This window comes from Chlamydotis macqueenii, chromosome 2, assembly GCF_036417535.1.
Source record: "Chlamydotis macqueenii isolate bChlMac1 chromosome 2, bChlMac1.mat, whole genome shotgun sequence".
In the NCBI taxonomy this organism is placed as follows: Eukaryota; Metazoa; Chordata; class Aves; order Otidiformes; family Otididae; genus Chlamydotis; species Chlamydotis macqueenii.
Window position 1 is genome coordinate 55,730,787 of NC_141557.1, and position 15,502 is coordinate 55,746,288.

General features: G+C 36.3%; 1 protein-coding gene across 3 annotated transcripts in view; it reads left to right on the forward strand.

Annotated features, from left to right (window-relative positions):
• SUGCT (succinyl-CoA:glutarate-CoA transferase) overlaps positions 1–15,502 on the forward strand; it is a 336,504-nt gene that overhangs the window by 288,095 nt on the left and 32,907 nt on the right. For all 3 annotated transcript variants that reach the window (XR_015257778.1, XM_086741707.1, XM_086741709.1), the window contains one exon: positions 301–364. Coding sequence is in view for 2 of the 3 variants with exons in the window: in XM_086741707.1 (XP_086597833.1) it covers positions 301–364 (64 nt within the window). In the remaining variant the exon portion in view is untranslated. The remainder of the gene's footprint in view (positions 1–300; positions 365–15,502) is intronic.

Below are 15,502 nucleotides of genomic sequence, written 5' to 3' on the forward strand. Positions count from 1 at the left end.
TTGATGGTTGAAAGCATAACCTACTTGCAGCTCAGTTTCTTATGTTTGATGTTGGATATAAGACCTTCAAGAATGTTAGACTAGTAAAGGCTTACTGAAGCATTTATTTAGATGCATAAAATAGAGAGTAGTATCAAATATCAGAGCTTTCATTTTACAAAGTAAACAAATTACTTGAATTATAACTTCCTGTATTTTAAGATTTTCTGTGAAAGAACATGATTATATATATATCTTTTCCTCTTAGGAATTGATTATATTTTTTTATTACATACATGTTTTGGGTTTTTTTTTTTTTAGGTGCTGCATAATGGACTTGTGATGGAAATGAATCATCCAACAGCTGGGAGGATAGCTGTTCCAGGTTAGATGTTTAATTCTTTTTTCTAAATGGAGCTTGAAATTAAATACTACATGACATCCTGAGTAGTTCTGGAACTCAGCTGAGGACATGACACTTCTTCACATTTCATAAAATGAACAAAAGTTTAACCAGGAAGACATTTGTGCTCATATTCATTCTAGTAGCAGGAAAATGGGTTAAAATGTGTGTCAGGATAGCTTCTGGATTTCATCAGTCAGTTGTCATAAAGTATGAACGTGGATTTGATAATATTTACAAACTCCCGCTGCTAGAAATATTACTGCTAAATCATCTACACAAATATGTGAATCTGTTTTTGATTTAGGTCTATTTTGCAAGTTACAGAGGCTTCTTTAGGGACATTTCTGTAGTAAAAAACAAAATAAAAGAAGAAAGAGGAGGGAAGTTCATGCTGAAGGTTTTATCACATTATTTTGTTTAATGAAACTAGATGTGAAGCTCTGCAATGATGAAGTCTTAAAGAGCTATTTTGGATTTCCAAAGAATACAGTAGTAATAAACTAGTGTCTCCTCTTTTAAGCTCTAAGTGGATAAAGACTTGGAGCTGGTGTAGCTTTACTTCCATTACAATTACTTATGGAATGAGGTTAGGTTCATCTAGAGCCATTATGAAAATTCTCATCCAGATCCTCTCAGTTGGCTCTATTTTGACAACTGAGCCTTATCTGATAATCTGCTAGCTATTGGGTCAACTTTTTCTGCTTCTCTATGCTTTTCTCTCTCCCAAGCCACATTGAGAATTGTTTCCTCCTTCCTTCAAAGCACCATGTCATTTTTATTTTTATAACATCTTCTCCTTACATTGTGATTTTTTTGTGCCAAATTCCATCCTCTGACACAGCATCCAGTTGTCATCAATTTCAGTTGACTTGAGCACATGTAGTGGTAAAAAGAATTTGACCCATAAAATTTATCTTAATTTGCACATCCTGGAATCACACTGGGATGCAGAAAGAATTATTTGAAAGAAATCAATCCCATATTAGATAATGTTTTCTGCATGAATAGAGGGGGTGTTCTGTGTGCATGTATGTGTATGCTTCATATTTGCTCTTTATCACAGTTTGCATTCTGCATTTGGTCCCACTAGGTTTGGATGTTTGGTTGATTGTATTCAAATATGCTTATCTAATTTAGATGCACATATCCAGAAATAGTAATTCTTTTGTTTTAGTTTCTAACAGAAAAGTAATCCTGGTTTATTTATCCAAAATGAAAAGACTAATAAGGGGTTTGATTTAATTCTTTTTTAAAGTGGGCAGAAAAGCCTTGCAGATGGTAGAGAAAGTGTGTAAGGTTTTCATGTTGCATACAATGTATAATCTATCTTAGAGAAAGCAAATACTCCTTAAGGGGATAGGTTAAACTGCAAGAAGAGGAAGGAGATGAAAGGAATGTTCTAATGTCTGTCAGCAGTGATAGAATGTATTGGCAAGAGAGTGAGTTTTTACATAGGTAAGCCAAAGTACTTCCCAAATCCTTGGTTATTTTTTATTTTATTAAACCAGTGACATTGCACTAAACTAAAATAAATCATCTTAATCTCTAATGGTTTGCCATTTAGATGGGCTTCTATGAAGAGTTTCTTGTATTGAAGCAGATGGCTGAAATGATTATTGGATATTTGAGCAGGAAAAGGAGAATTCCTTCCTTTCCTGGCACAGGAGGATAAAGAGGGGAGAGACAGGGGAGGGAAGGGTGAAGGACACTCATTCAGTGTGAACAGAATGGGCCTATTGATATCACTAGAAAGACAGTGCATTACTCTGTCCCAAAATTAAAGTGTATAACGAAGTTTGGCTACTGTTGATGGTAAGTAATGGAAGTACACTGTAATTGTCCTGGTCAATAATATATCTGATGACTATGGGGAAGAGTGTGCAGAGAAGACCTCTGGTAGATAAACTGTTTCTCAATTACTATTAACAACTTTTTTTTTTCCAATGTGATAATATTTGAATATATTATATTTGGTAGAGAACAACTTTATTCAGCTCTCAGTTTCTGTCAAGGTTGCTTAATAAAGATATTGATGTGAATTTTGAAATTGAATAGACTAAAAACATCTCTCCTTAAAGAGACCAGGGAGACTCCAATCCCAAAATAAAAATGGATGATTGTTACTTCTTAACCATATAAGCCAGATTTTAATGTATCTTTTAGTAATTGAATTGGACATCACACTTGAGGCTCTTGACAGAGGTCAGACTTGTGCTGCCAAGGCAAGTTGTGAGTGCAGTGACGTACATTTACTGAGTGAGAGCATGCTGGCAGATTTCAGCTCCAAGTATCATAGTTGGCCTCTGTGTCTAGCATATTTGTATGCAGTAGTCCTTCTCCAGGCACGTCCCCACTTTAAGAGTGGGTTCAAATCTGTCTATGAATTCTTACTTGTAGATCTTGTATCTTTAAATCCTGAGGGATTTTGCCATTGACTTCAGGATAGGCTACATTTTTAATGTTGAACTTGGTGATACATACTCCTACTTTGCTTAAATATATTTTGCTATGGTTGTTGAATTTTGTGCTTTCCACACTGAGTCAATACTTCCCCCCTTGCCTTTTATTATAATTCCCAGCCTGAGACACAATATGTGCCAATAAGCACATTGTAAGGTACTGGTGGAACTGGAGCGGGAGAAGTTGCATTATAAAAAAAAAACATAATTCTATTAATTTTTTTTTCAAAATGCATAGTGATGGTAGGAGATATATAGACCTTGTATTTTGACATGTCTTGTTTCAAGTATTCATTGAAAAATGTCTTTGCCCATATACACTACTGTTACTATTTGCAAGATATTTTAGATTCAAGAGTGGATATGAAAAAGGGAGTTAATCGTGCCTGACTAAGAGTGACAGTATAAAAGATTGTAAGACCATTTTAAAGAAAAATATATATCTGTGGTAGCTGACTGATTTCATTAAGATAACGTTTCCCATATACCTTTCAGTATATTGATGTTGTGAAGTTATTCTAGAGCTGATTTGTCATATATATATATAGTTCACATACAATCTGTACAGAAGGTGCAATACTGTGAGGGATCCTTGCTTGAGTCCCAAAGGCCTGGCACTGTACCTCATTCTTTGCAGGACTGGTTCATCTGATTGCAGAGCTGTACTGATGAGTCTCTTCTGGCTCTATATCTGAGGTCAGCTTAATCATCTTAGTTCAGGGCAGGGTTCCGAAGATGATCAGGAGCTGGAGCACCTCAGGTTGAGAGGCTGAGGAACAGGGGCTGGTTCACCCTGGGGAAAAGGCAGCCTCAGGGGGGCCTGGCAGCAGCACCCCCAGCACCTACAGGGTTATCAACCTGAAGAGCTGGCTCTTCACAGCAGTGCGTGGTGCGAGGATGAGAGACAAGAGAGATTCACACTGGATATCAGAAAAGGCTTATTGATCAGGACGACAGCCAGGCGGTGGAGCAGGTTGCCCAGAGAGGTTGTACAGGCTCTGTTCTTGGAGGTTTTCAAAAAACAACTATATAAAGCCATGAGTAACCTGATCTGACCTCAGACCTGACTCTGTTTTGAGCAAGAGCTTGGACTGGAGACCTCCTGATGTTTTTTCCAACTTCGATATGTTCTTATTCTGTGATTAACCTCAGTATCTTCTCACACAGGTCTGTTATGTTTAGCCCTTTCCATAGAGATCTGGAGGAGAAATGACATAGTTTCAAGAAAATGGAAAATGGAAAACATAAAAAGTACTTTTGAGGGAAAAAAATTATAGAGGAGAGATGTTTTGTAAAGTGTCACATTGCAGATGATGCTAGATGGCACAGAGACAATATAGTTAAGTGAAGGGACAAAATTTCGAGAAGCTTTAGTGTCTGGGCTAGTCTTGAACTACTTTGCCAAAGAGTAATCAACTTTTCTGAAGAGCCGTAGCATGTGGGTTTCTGGAAGCCACTGAGGAATTTATTCTGAGTTACAATGTGGAGCATAATGGATATCAACCCTTACTGATTATGTAGAAAAAGCTAATGGGCACAATGCAATCTTGCCCAAACCTTTTCCATTATAATCTATTTTATATGGTTTAGGAAACTCAGATAATAATATTCTCAACTTCTGCGTTATCTAGTGTCTAATGTTGACTTTTAGAAGCTGCCAGTTGTTTTTTATAGTCAAAAGAGTATAATATGGTTTTAAAAAAAAAAAAAAAAAGGAAAAGACACAATGTGTTCAGCTGTCCCTAGCAAACCAACCTTTGTAGAATTTATTAACTAGCAGGAACCTCTGTGAAATAAACCTCATTTCTGATCCCTTCTAAGCCTTAGCGAATTGGAGATTTGGATATAAGCCTACACTTCGGAATCATCTCTCATCAAACAGGAAACAATATAACTGTAGAAAATGTGTAAAACACCTCTTCCAGACAAATCAACTATTCTTAGTTTTGATAATGTTTATAATTGTACGTTCTCCTCATCCCCATTTCCTGAGTTGATAAACACTATTTCTGTCCTTTGCCCATGATCTGCATCAAGGATGTCTTTATTGCTCAGAAAGGCTGATTTCATACCTGGCTTCCTGATTTCCTTCTGTACTCTTGAGATAACATGTTTGGGGGACTCTTCCAAGTTTAGTTAGGAAAGGCAGTACAGGATTCCTCCCTGGCATAGACTTCTTGGACTGAATTCAGGTAATCTATGTTAATTAATTAGCTCACTCAGGAGAAATGTCCCTTTTTCCGGCCATCTCTTGTCACTGTGTGTTACAAATATACCACTGAAACAGGAAAGATGTTTTTTTCAGAGATAGGCTTTTCCTGTTGTATGATTCATTAAATGATGTCGTGGTTCCATGGAGACTAATTGCAATCAATCTTTTAGAAGAATGGTTTTAAGAAACAAGACGAAGAGGCAAGAGATCTAATAGGACTGAATTCCTTACTATGCCACAGATTTCTTCCTTAACCTTGGACAAATTCTCTTTGTGTCTCACCTTACTAATAATTTGCAATTTTTCCAATCTTAATAGTTGAAAAATACTTTGATTTCTAAGGGAATTAAGATCTTGGAATAACCCTATGTATTACTTTAAATATGTATTCTTATTTATTATGTATGTATATGTATTTATACTTATTTTCTCCATGTAGGGGAAGGACCAGTTATAGATGTGGAAATAACAGTGGGGTATCTATGTGTTTGATCTGTATATTTCAATACAGGGAGCAAATATGGCTGTTAGTGATATATGCTGTCTTTTTTTTTTTTCATTTAATGTAAGTGTAGTGGGGGAAGCTTCAGTAGGACTAGATATATGGGAGAGAAAAGTGACTTCTGTACGGGGGGAAATTTGCAGGAAATTAAGGAAGTCTGTACTGCAATCTATCGTTTCCTGCAGCTAGGAGATCCCACAATATAGGAACAACAACATTAAAAATCTCAAGGTGTGGTTTTGTTTTTTTTTTTTTTTTTTGCAAGAGCCTCTGCTTGAACTTCTGATTCTGTCTGCTTCTCATCAGGCAGTTTTTTCATATGCATGTGTGTGCATGCATGCATGTGCATAACTGATGTTGATTGAAAAATTTTAATTTCACTTCACTATTTATGGTACATTGGAGACAAACAGCTTTACCGGCATTACTGTTACCTCATTCGCCTTTTTTAGTCATCAGGACTGACTGTTTATGTCTTTTGCATTCACAGAGCTGATTTCAATTTTGAGGAATTCAGAACCATTACAGAAACTCAGCAGAAATAATGTATGAGAGCTCACTTAGCTATCCTTGAAATACTTTAAAAAAATCTTAATAAATATATAAACAATATATTTGTACTGATTGCAAAAGCAGAAAAGAGATGGTGGGAACGGCAAGGAATATGTTATAAACTTCAGGATTATGTAAAAAGGCTAGTCTATGTTTTTAATGAATGATACTTTAATTTGGAATCTTTTCAGATTCCTTTTGAAGTAAAATATAAACAACAAAACTTTTCATATTTTTGCTCCTCTGTCATATGTTTCCAGAGTATTTTTCTACTGTAGTGGTGTTAGTGCCACAGTTGATACTTTTAAAGTTAATGTTTTAAAGAAGAAAAGCTAGCTCTCTCTTACCTAGTTCTGGGGCTTCTCTTGTTGGGGTAAATTAAGAAATGCTGGAAGTCTTCCATCAGGCTCAGAGTTACTGAATGACGTATTGACTGGGACCAAGAGCACTGTGTGTTACTCAGGCAGCGGCTCTCCAGGGCTGTCGTTCAGGGTGTTTGAGCTGGACTCTCCTCTCAGTAGACCCTAGGATTTCTGTCTGTCTTTAAGTTGTGGCAATCAGAGTTGCTTTTCTTGCCTCAAATATTTGTTTCAAGGACCTAACACTGACATATTGGGAGGGGAAATAAAAATATTTCAGTGGACAAGTGGGGACATTTTCCTATTCTGTATATAATAAGTAAAATGGTGGTTGAAGTTTTTCTAAATGTTGATCAGTAATTATACTTCTACTTACTAGAGAATATTTTCTTTGTATTTTCCTCCATGTGTCCTAGGATATACTAGGATTTCCTTTAAACCAGACTTCATAGTTTCTTATGGAGAGTAAACTAAACAGTATCGCCTTATCACATAGTGGGGGAAAAAAAAAGTTGGTGTATTAACTGAATAGCCAAATGAACTCATTAATTTCCCTCCAATGGTAACAGTCCTAGAATTCAGCTTTGTTTAAAACTTTTTTTGTTGTTCTGTTTAGATGTGTTTTCCACTTCTTTCTATATAAGTAACAGTAACTTAGAAAGTACTTCTTTAACCCTCACTCTGTAACAAGAACAGCCAGGTGCTCACACAGTTCACAGTGTGTGGTTGTAAAGATATATCTACATGCCTCGGGTGCATTGTAAAACAGCCAAATTACTTCAACACCCATAAATTGCAAGTATATCTTTATGATCTTTAATAATTATTGGATAAGAAAAGGAATCTACTGTCAGCTAAAAAATTTTGGTTTCATTAAATGTAAAAGTATGTTTTAAACATTTAGACAATTTTACTTAATCCCTAGGATACTGAGTATACTAATCCTCATTTGTGTTTCCGCCATGTCGTCTTGACCTGAGCCCTGCCTCCTCGTGAATGGAAAGAATGATTTGACTTAAATTGTTTTCTGTGAAACTAAACTGAACAATTTTATGGTCAGAGGTGGCCATTAGATCATGTAGTTTGCCTTCTTACGGCACTGGCCGTAGAATTGTATTGATTTACTCCTATCACATTTGTGAAAGTTTGTCATATTCAGAAGTCCTCAAGAGAGATGGCAAACTTGTCAAATATCTACTTCTTTAATGCTTGATCAGGTTTATTAAAAAATGCATGGCATGATTCTAATTCAATGTTTTATAGAGCAACAGTATTTTTTTCATGTCTTTCATGAGCTTTAACTACTTTTGTCTTCTCCTTGTGAAAGTATTTACATGATGGAAGTCACATCTAGATGATTTTTTGACAAGCTATGTAGGGTAGCTTGCCCAGATCTTTTCAGGTCTGTTGTGTAAGCAAAGTACAGCAGCCTTGTAACTCTGTCTTTTTTATTGCAGTCTGTGTACTGCATATTTAGAGGAAAAACTTGCAGTTGTGTAGAGTGCATCACAAACTGCCTGCCTGATTCTAGGCAAGTCTCTTAACCCATGAAGTTACATTTCTCACTCTTCATCCAAAAAATTAAGATAATAGAATTCACAAGTAACTACAGAGCATAAATATGCTCATTTTTTTTTCAAATTCTAATAATGACAATATGCAACATTTGATGCTATGCTTTCTTTGTAGGTTATAGAAGAAGGGATTGGGAAGAAATTATGGGCAAAATAAGGCTTATACAGTTCCCTTTACTGTTCAGTTGATTAATAGCCTACCACTAGTATCTAACATGTACCTGTTATGAGTTAGTAAATTTACATATATTTAACTTTTTTTATCTGTAACTCCTGAAGTAGGGCATATTTAAGTTCTCTTAGTCACTGCGAACTTGCAATTGTTTTTGCTTCTCTTCCTTGTACTTCCCACAGCTCTTTCTGGTAACGTTCTGCCCAGAAATTAATCCCATGTTACGTCAAATTCTCTTTTAAAAAGTCCACTGTTGCCTAACTTATAGATATGAGGTGTCTGCCCATGCAGTAAAAATTACATTGATCTATTTAGCTGTCATGCTGCGTTTCAACCTCATGTCTAATTTGCTTGCCAATTTAATCCTGAAGACTGTGTCAGCATGACTATTTCCAGATATATACTTCCATTTAAGTGCCTGTGTTTCAGGTTATTTTTCTTCAGATATGGGCTTTTTTTCTAATATGAATAGAAAAGAGAACAATGTTTTTGACGCTTCTTATCTCTTTATGTGGTCAACAGAGACACAATTTGATTGGGTAAATTTGCAGCCAACAATCTCTTCACCTGTTCTAAAATGTGTGCCTGCTATTAGTGTTGATACATTCGCCAGGAGATCTTCCTTGTATAAAAGCCCTGTTTCAAAACAAGCACGGTGATTTGGACCTGAGTTTTGAATATTACAAAAGATGCCTTAATAATTTGGGCTATCAAAAATAAAGCATTGTTACCATCTATTTTGTCCCCTGCTGTTTTGCTAACTATTCTGGAGCTCTTTGGGGGTTCTGGGAGTGTGGGAATTTTCCAAGAGTTTTTCCAAATGTTTTTTGACTACATTTTCTTTTTCCAAATATTTATTTAGCTGATGATATTCACCAAATTTGATCCAAACTTGCAAATATTGTTTTGTTAAACACAAACTTTTTGGCAAATGAAACTGGCTTGTCCGTCACTATGTGCAAAACGTTTAAACCAAGACAGAACAGAGGTGAACTAGCTTAATCCAAGATCTATGGAAAACATTAGGCAATGGGTCCAGACCTGATTAGAAGAATCTTCCTTACACAGAGTCTGTTAAGGTATGGAGCAGAGTCCCCTAAGAAAACACAGGCTATCTGAAACTTTCTCTGGCTATCTGAAACTAGACAGAACATAGCAGCAGTTTACTCGTATAAAAAGCAGATAATTGTTCTATTCAAAGGGATTGATAACTTAATGAATTTTAAAATTTGCTGTCAGTTCATTGCTTTAAATTAAAGTTGTTTAGAGATTGTGCCTGTGGCAGGCCAATAAAAAATTTATATTGATCTGTGTGTAACTAGAGTGTTCCTCTCGGGTTTTGAACTGAATGCAGAGATGAAATGTGGCAGAGGCTTGCAGATTAGAACAAGCTTTTTAATATTCTTTGCAAGCTGTTTTTAGAAACATCACAAGGAACATAAAATCAGGCACATTTGTGAAGAGAGGCAGTACGATTTACAAACAAACATGTGAGGCAAACAAAATTTCAAAGCTGATCATGCACAAACACCCAATTCCAGTTGTCCAGCTTGCACATACAGAAAGCACAACTGCATGCATACATCTACTATTCTCAGTCCATGAACACAGATCTACTTATGCAAGCTTGTATAAACTGATAGCAATTTGATAGTGTTCTAAAGAAATTACAATATTAGCGCTAAAAAAATAAGCTTTAACAATGAGATTTATATTCCTATATAAGTAAATCTGTGATGCAAACTCTCCTGTAATTTACTGACTTACATTTAGGAATTGCTTTGTCTTTCTCAAAGAACTGAGGAGTACAATTTTCAGCTGGATTTGAGCTAGTGATTTTTCTTTTGAGCAAAGTTAAGTTCTAGTGATGCCAAGCAGCCATTTCTTCCTAGCTTTACTGTCCATGCAGTATGTTTTTTCAGTGTCACCTAGTCTGAACCATTTTGGATTGCTGAAATGGTCAGTGAAGTTGTCTCCCTGGAAAACACACCTTTTAAAAATGGAAATACTTTCACGTTTCATTCTTCAGCCAGAACCTAACCATCACCTGGCTTTTCAGCACAATCTTATGTCATCTCAGCTGCTTGAATCTTAAGAGATTGAGAAGCTAAAGAGAAGCAGCTGAGGGACGCTGCCCTGGAAACATCAGTGGTATCTGTGCTGTGATAGAGATCAGAAGGAGTTGTGCTAATAGCACAGAAATTAAAATAGGACCTACAGCACACAGGACTACACTGCTGGAGAACAAGAGTCATTGTTCAGGCTCGAAGCTCACCTTAGGCAAGTGCAAAATCTAACAGCTTTGATGAAGAAAACAGTGGTTCACAGCAAATGGCATAAGGCCAGGGTAGAGAAGAGAAGGCTTGCACTGAAGGATCATGCTGATGAGAAAATATGGGGAATGACTTGAGGAAGGAGGTGATAGGAAAAGGCTACAATGAACTGTGTCCTTGCAAGAGCCAGCTGGTGCAGACAGTTGCCCTCCTTAAATTGATCCTTGCTAGTTGGTTTCAATGGTTAGTCAAACCAGTATTCTGAATTTCAGATGTTCTGTAGTCCTTGTTATGTTTCGGTTCTGGTTAAGGTTCAGTGAAAACTTCAAAATAATAGGTCAAATTGAATTCTGGTCTGAGACAAAGTAATGATTAGAAACTCTTTTGGTTTCATGTGTGGTTTGTCTCTTGGGATATAAATTTTTGTGGAAGTGCTTAGAATACCTTGTTTAGAAAACAAAAAAAAACCTCTTTGCAAAGGTGATAAATTTCTATGCAGTTCTATGAGATATTTTCATTAGTGATATAGTGAGTTATGTATTAGATCATGTGAGTGCACCACCTATTATTTCATATGTGCAAGCCAGATGTTTATGTGAGTAAATGAAGAGTGTACAGTGCTGTTGTTTCCTTGGAATATGCTTGCATTTTAAAATCTGGTCTTCATGTCCCAATGGAGAACACTTTAAGGATTAGTAAATTTGGCAAAGGGGGCTGTTTTGGCAAACACTCTAGTTTTCACATTTATTCATACTTAGGGGAATAGAGAAGATAAAGATGGGGCATAGATTTTTGTGTTGGTAGTATTTACTTTTGATACCTTCCTAGATTGCAAGAGTAAGGATTAGTGCTGTAATTCCTGAAAGGGAATTTTGACTTCCTGACTAGTCACAAATCAGTGTCCCCACTGTATGACTTTATAGTTGTTTTATCTCAAAACTGAATGTATAGATTAATAGCCTACCCTTCTACTCCTCATTTTTGCTTGGATTTCCTGAGATGAACACACTAGAAAATGTTGACATGTCCTTTTGCTCCTCATAGGTTCAGATACCATGCTCTAGCTTTCACCAGCTCTAAGAGTATTGTGAGAATACATGGGTAAAGTGTAACTTTTGTATAGCTGAACAGTCAATCTTAGAATGAATTTTTTTTAATTTTAATAATTTTAACCTGTCCTTCAAGTACTTCTGTAGTACTGACGCTGTAGAGAAAACTAATGGGAGGGAAACAGGAGAAATTAGAGGAGTAGCTCAGCATTTAATAGAAAAGCTTTGGTGTCTTCCTATGAAGCCATTCACCTTCTAAGAGTCACTATTCTGATCTATTTTAAGTCTTTCAAGATGTTGGCTAGTGTGGAGATACCTTGGAACCTTCCTTCCAGTTGACTTTAAGAAAGCAAGCAATAATACTATGTTTACTACTTGAATATGACTTTTCAAGTGTCACTGCTAGATGATTCATCACTTAAAGCAGCATCACCCACCACCAGCCTCCATGTGGCAATCTGTTACCATTTCCATGAATTTGCATTTACTTTCAAGATTTTTCTGTTAGATGTCCTCAAGTCTCGGTTTTTGGGTTTTTTTTTGTTTTGGTTTTTTAATTTATTTTATTTTTGATGAGGGAAGTTTGCAGTCACTTGCTATATTGTGAGGCATAGCATATACTTCTAATTTTAATATATTTTCAGAGACTGGTATTCTTTTCCTCAGCTGAACCGAGACGTGAATCAAAATGCTTCAGTGAATGTATTTAGAAACTCTTAAATCTGTCTTCTATGACTCTTGGAAATCAATATTATACTGGGCACTTCTGTAACATATATTACACCTGCATATCACATATGAATGTATATTATATACTGTTATAGAACATAACACTCTTGATACCTATAGAGACAATTTGGTGTTAAACTGTACTGAGACAAGAATTTTGGTAGTTCCAGGGCGTATAAAGGATGATGCAGAAAATTCAGAAATATGAATATTTTTTGTTTAAAATGTTACCTTTTTTTTTTTTTTTGACAAAGTGTTCTATGAAGGAAATTGTTGTAAGTGAAAAGAAAGCTAAGACACAGTATCATACTGCATTTTTTTATCTGCTCATCTTTGAGCAGTATTTATGTGTAGTTATAATTATCTGTGATATCAAAGACAGGAAAAAAAGCATTATTTATTTATAAACAAGATTGCAAATATTGGGTGCATTCAGGGAATTTACATGCTCTGATGATTTGTGGCGATTACATTGTTGAAAATAAATGCCTTAGAAAGTTGTAGATAATTCTAAAACTCAAGATGAATGAATTAAGCAAATGTTGTCTTATTTGCAGTAAAGCATGTCCTCAGTAAAAGTGCTCTGCTCTTTTTTGAAGTCTTCTATTTTCAGGACCTTTGTCACATAATTTTTCTAAATTTACTGTAATTAATGAGAAGTAATAAACAGTAATCAACTTAGGTTCCATATTTTACAGTACATTTAATATATGCAAGACAAAATTTAAGCATTCCAATTCATGGCACACTTTGTAGTATATTGACTGATAATTACAGAGAGATATTAAGAGGATCCATTTGTAGAGGCTCTTTAAAAAGTCAAGAGGTAAGATCGAAAACTCAATCATAATTTGGGAGATTTCTGTCTTCTAGTGCTTAATGTCTCTGCCTGAAGAGTATTTAGTAGTTCAAAATTTACTTTTATATTTGAGTAGCGTAACCATTACTATCTCCTATCTTGTAAAAAAAAAAAAGATAAATCCTGCTACTAGTGACCAAGGCATTTGAACTACTACACTGGGGAGGAAGAACTGCATATAGGTTTGCTCATCATGATTTACAATCCATTGCTGCCTTTAGCTAGTTAACTAGTAGTACCTATGGGCCAAAGATACAAATCCAGGAAAGAATGCGATTATACTTAATTCAGGAGTTATTTCTGGGTGCATATGTAATGGTGTACAACTCACACAACCTTTGAAAGACTTCTGATTATACGTTGGCTCCTTCACATGTCTCATATTTCCAGTTTTTCCTAAATACTGCAACCGTGAAACGTAATGACTGAGGCATGCTAGAAGAGCAAACAATTTTATCCTGAACTTTAAGATATAATGCGTATAAAGTTCACTTACCAGTCAGCTGAAAAAGAAAGCAATCTTCTGGGGATTCCCCCCCCCCCCCCTTTTATTCTGCTTATTCTAGGGGCTGTCACCAGTCAGTAACATTGTGTATTGACTTCACCCCTTGGTTCTGGCTGCAGTGTCCTGAATGGCACAAACTCTGTTTTATTGTTGCAGAGAAGATGTTCTTACACTCAGCTTCCAATGCTTTGTATAAATATTAAAACATTTTTCTCAGAAACTAATTCAAAATAAATGGTTGGAATACTTGTATTCTTAAGAGACAATGGGCAGCTTCCATGGAATATAGACAGTTGTTGTGAGGTGGCACACGGTATAATGCAGTCTTTTGTCACCTTACCAGTATAGAGAAATTCATTAGATTCTTACTTTCTGGCCTTCTCAAGTGTATCCTTGCTCAGCAAGACATGGAGCTGGCAGAGAGAAGCATTGATCGTAAGTGGAAAAAGAGATCTGGAGAAATCATCAAAGAGCTAGTTTGTATGCTTGTGACTAGGATGTAAATGCAACTGAAGGATCACTGCAGGTAATTCCCTCAATAGAGTACCACTGGACTTTTTAAATACAGGGCACTCTCATTTTATTACCCCTTATGCAATGAAGAACAATGTGATGCAGCAGTCAGCTGGGTGGGACTGACAGGAAGGATAAAGCATTGCTGAAAGACAGATAAAACAAGAGCTTTAAAGAGAGAAAACAAGCAGCCGTGAGGCAATGAACAGCCATGAGACAGTAATGCCACTAAGAAACTAAATTTTCATACAATAAATCCTTATTCAGGCACAACAGTACTAATATATACTGAATAAAGCATTGACTGGGGAGGGCAAAGATGAGAAAAGTATGATAAAACATTTCTGCTATTGCGTCTGGTGAAAGAGAAGTGAACAAGACACTGGTGGAACTATAATACCTGAAACACTGCAGCAGCTGGTAAGTGTTTGATATATTGTGACCCTAGAAGGAATGTGACTGTGTTTTTATCTGAACCCAAGAAAAAGAAGGAGGAATAGATGCCTGCCTTACAGTTACATATTCTGGCATCCACGTGTACTTTTGGAGATATAAAGGATTGCTTAATGAGAGACAGAAACGTATATGGGGCAGCTTCTCCAGCATGCAGGAGAAGCTGTTGAACAAAACAGAGGCACTTCTTCAAGTGGCAAGGGCAGCTGAACTGTCTAGGAAAAGGATCAAAACAGTGTTATTAGTGCAGAACAAGTTCACAGGGTTGAACTGAAGGAAGCAGGATAGAGACAGACTGACCATGGTGCAGGGTATGTACTGAGAGAAACATTCCAGAACACAGAAAGAAAACTGTCTGGCTCCTGGAAAAACTTGTAAAAAGCAGAGAGTATAGCAAGACTTTCTGTCCCCTTTGTTGCAAGCTCAAGAAATATAAAAAGTGGTAATAGAGATGGAGAACATAGAGATTACAGTTAAAAGAAAGATGCCTTCTGGCTGCCTTGCATAGGTCCAGAGAAAACAATTGCACAGAACAATGTAGAAGGATGACAGATATTCTGTTCATTTTCTGAAATATTCTATCAAGTCTTAATCAGTTGACTCCAGCTGGATGGGGAAGCCATCCAGCTTCACTACCAGACTGGTTAGTGGGTGCTTTAATCTGGAGAATTAGAATCAGATAGTCATGATGCAAGTATTTCAAGTCAAAAAGCAAGTGGAGCCTGTAGAGAGGAATCCTGAAAATCAAGAAATGTTATATGTGCAAGATTGTAATTTCCTGAGCATGATAGAGGAGAAAGAGTGGTCGCTGTGTTTTCTCAAGCATTTACAGAAAACGTAAGATTGTATTTCAAGGGACCAGGCACGCAATAAACAAGTGGAAGTCAGAAATAAGCCCCCATATAG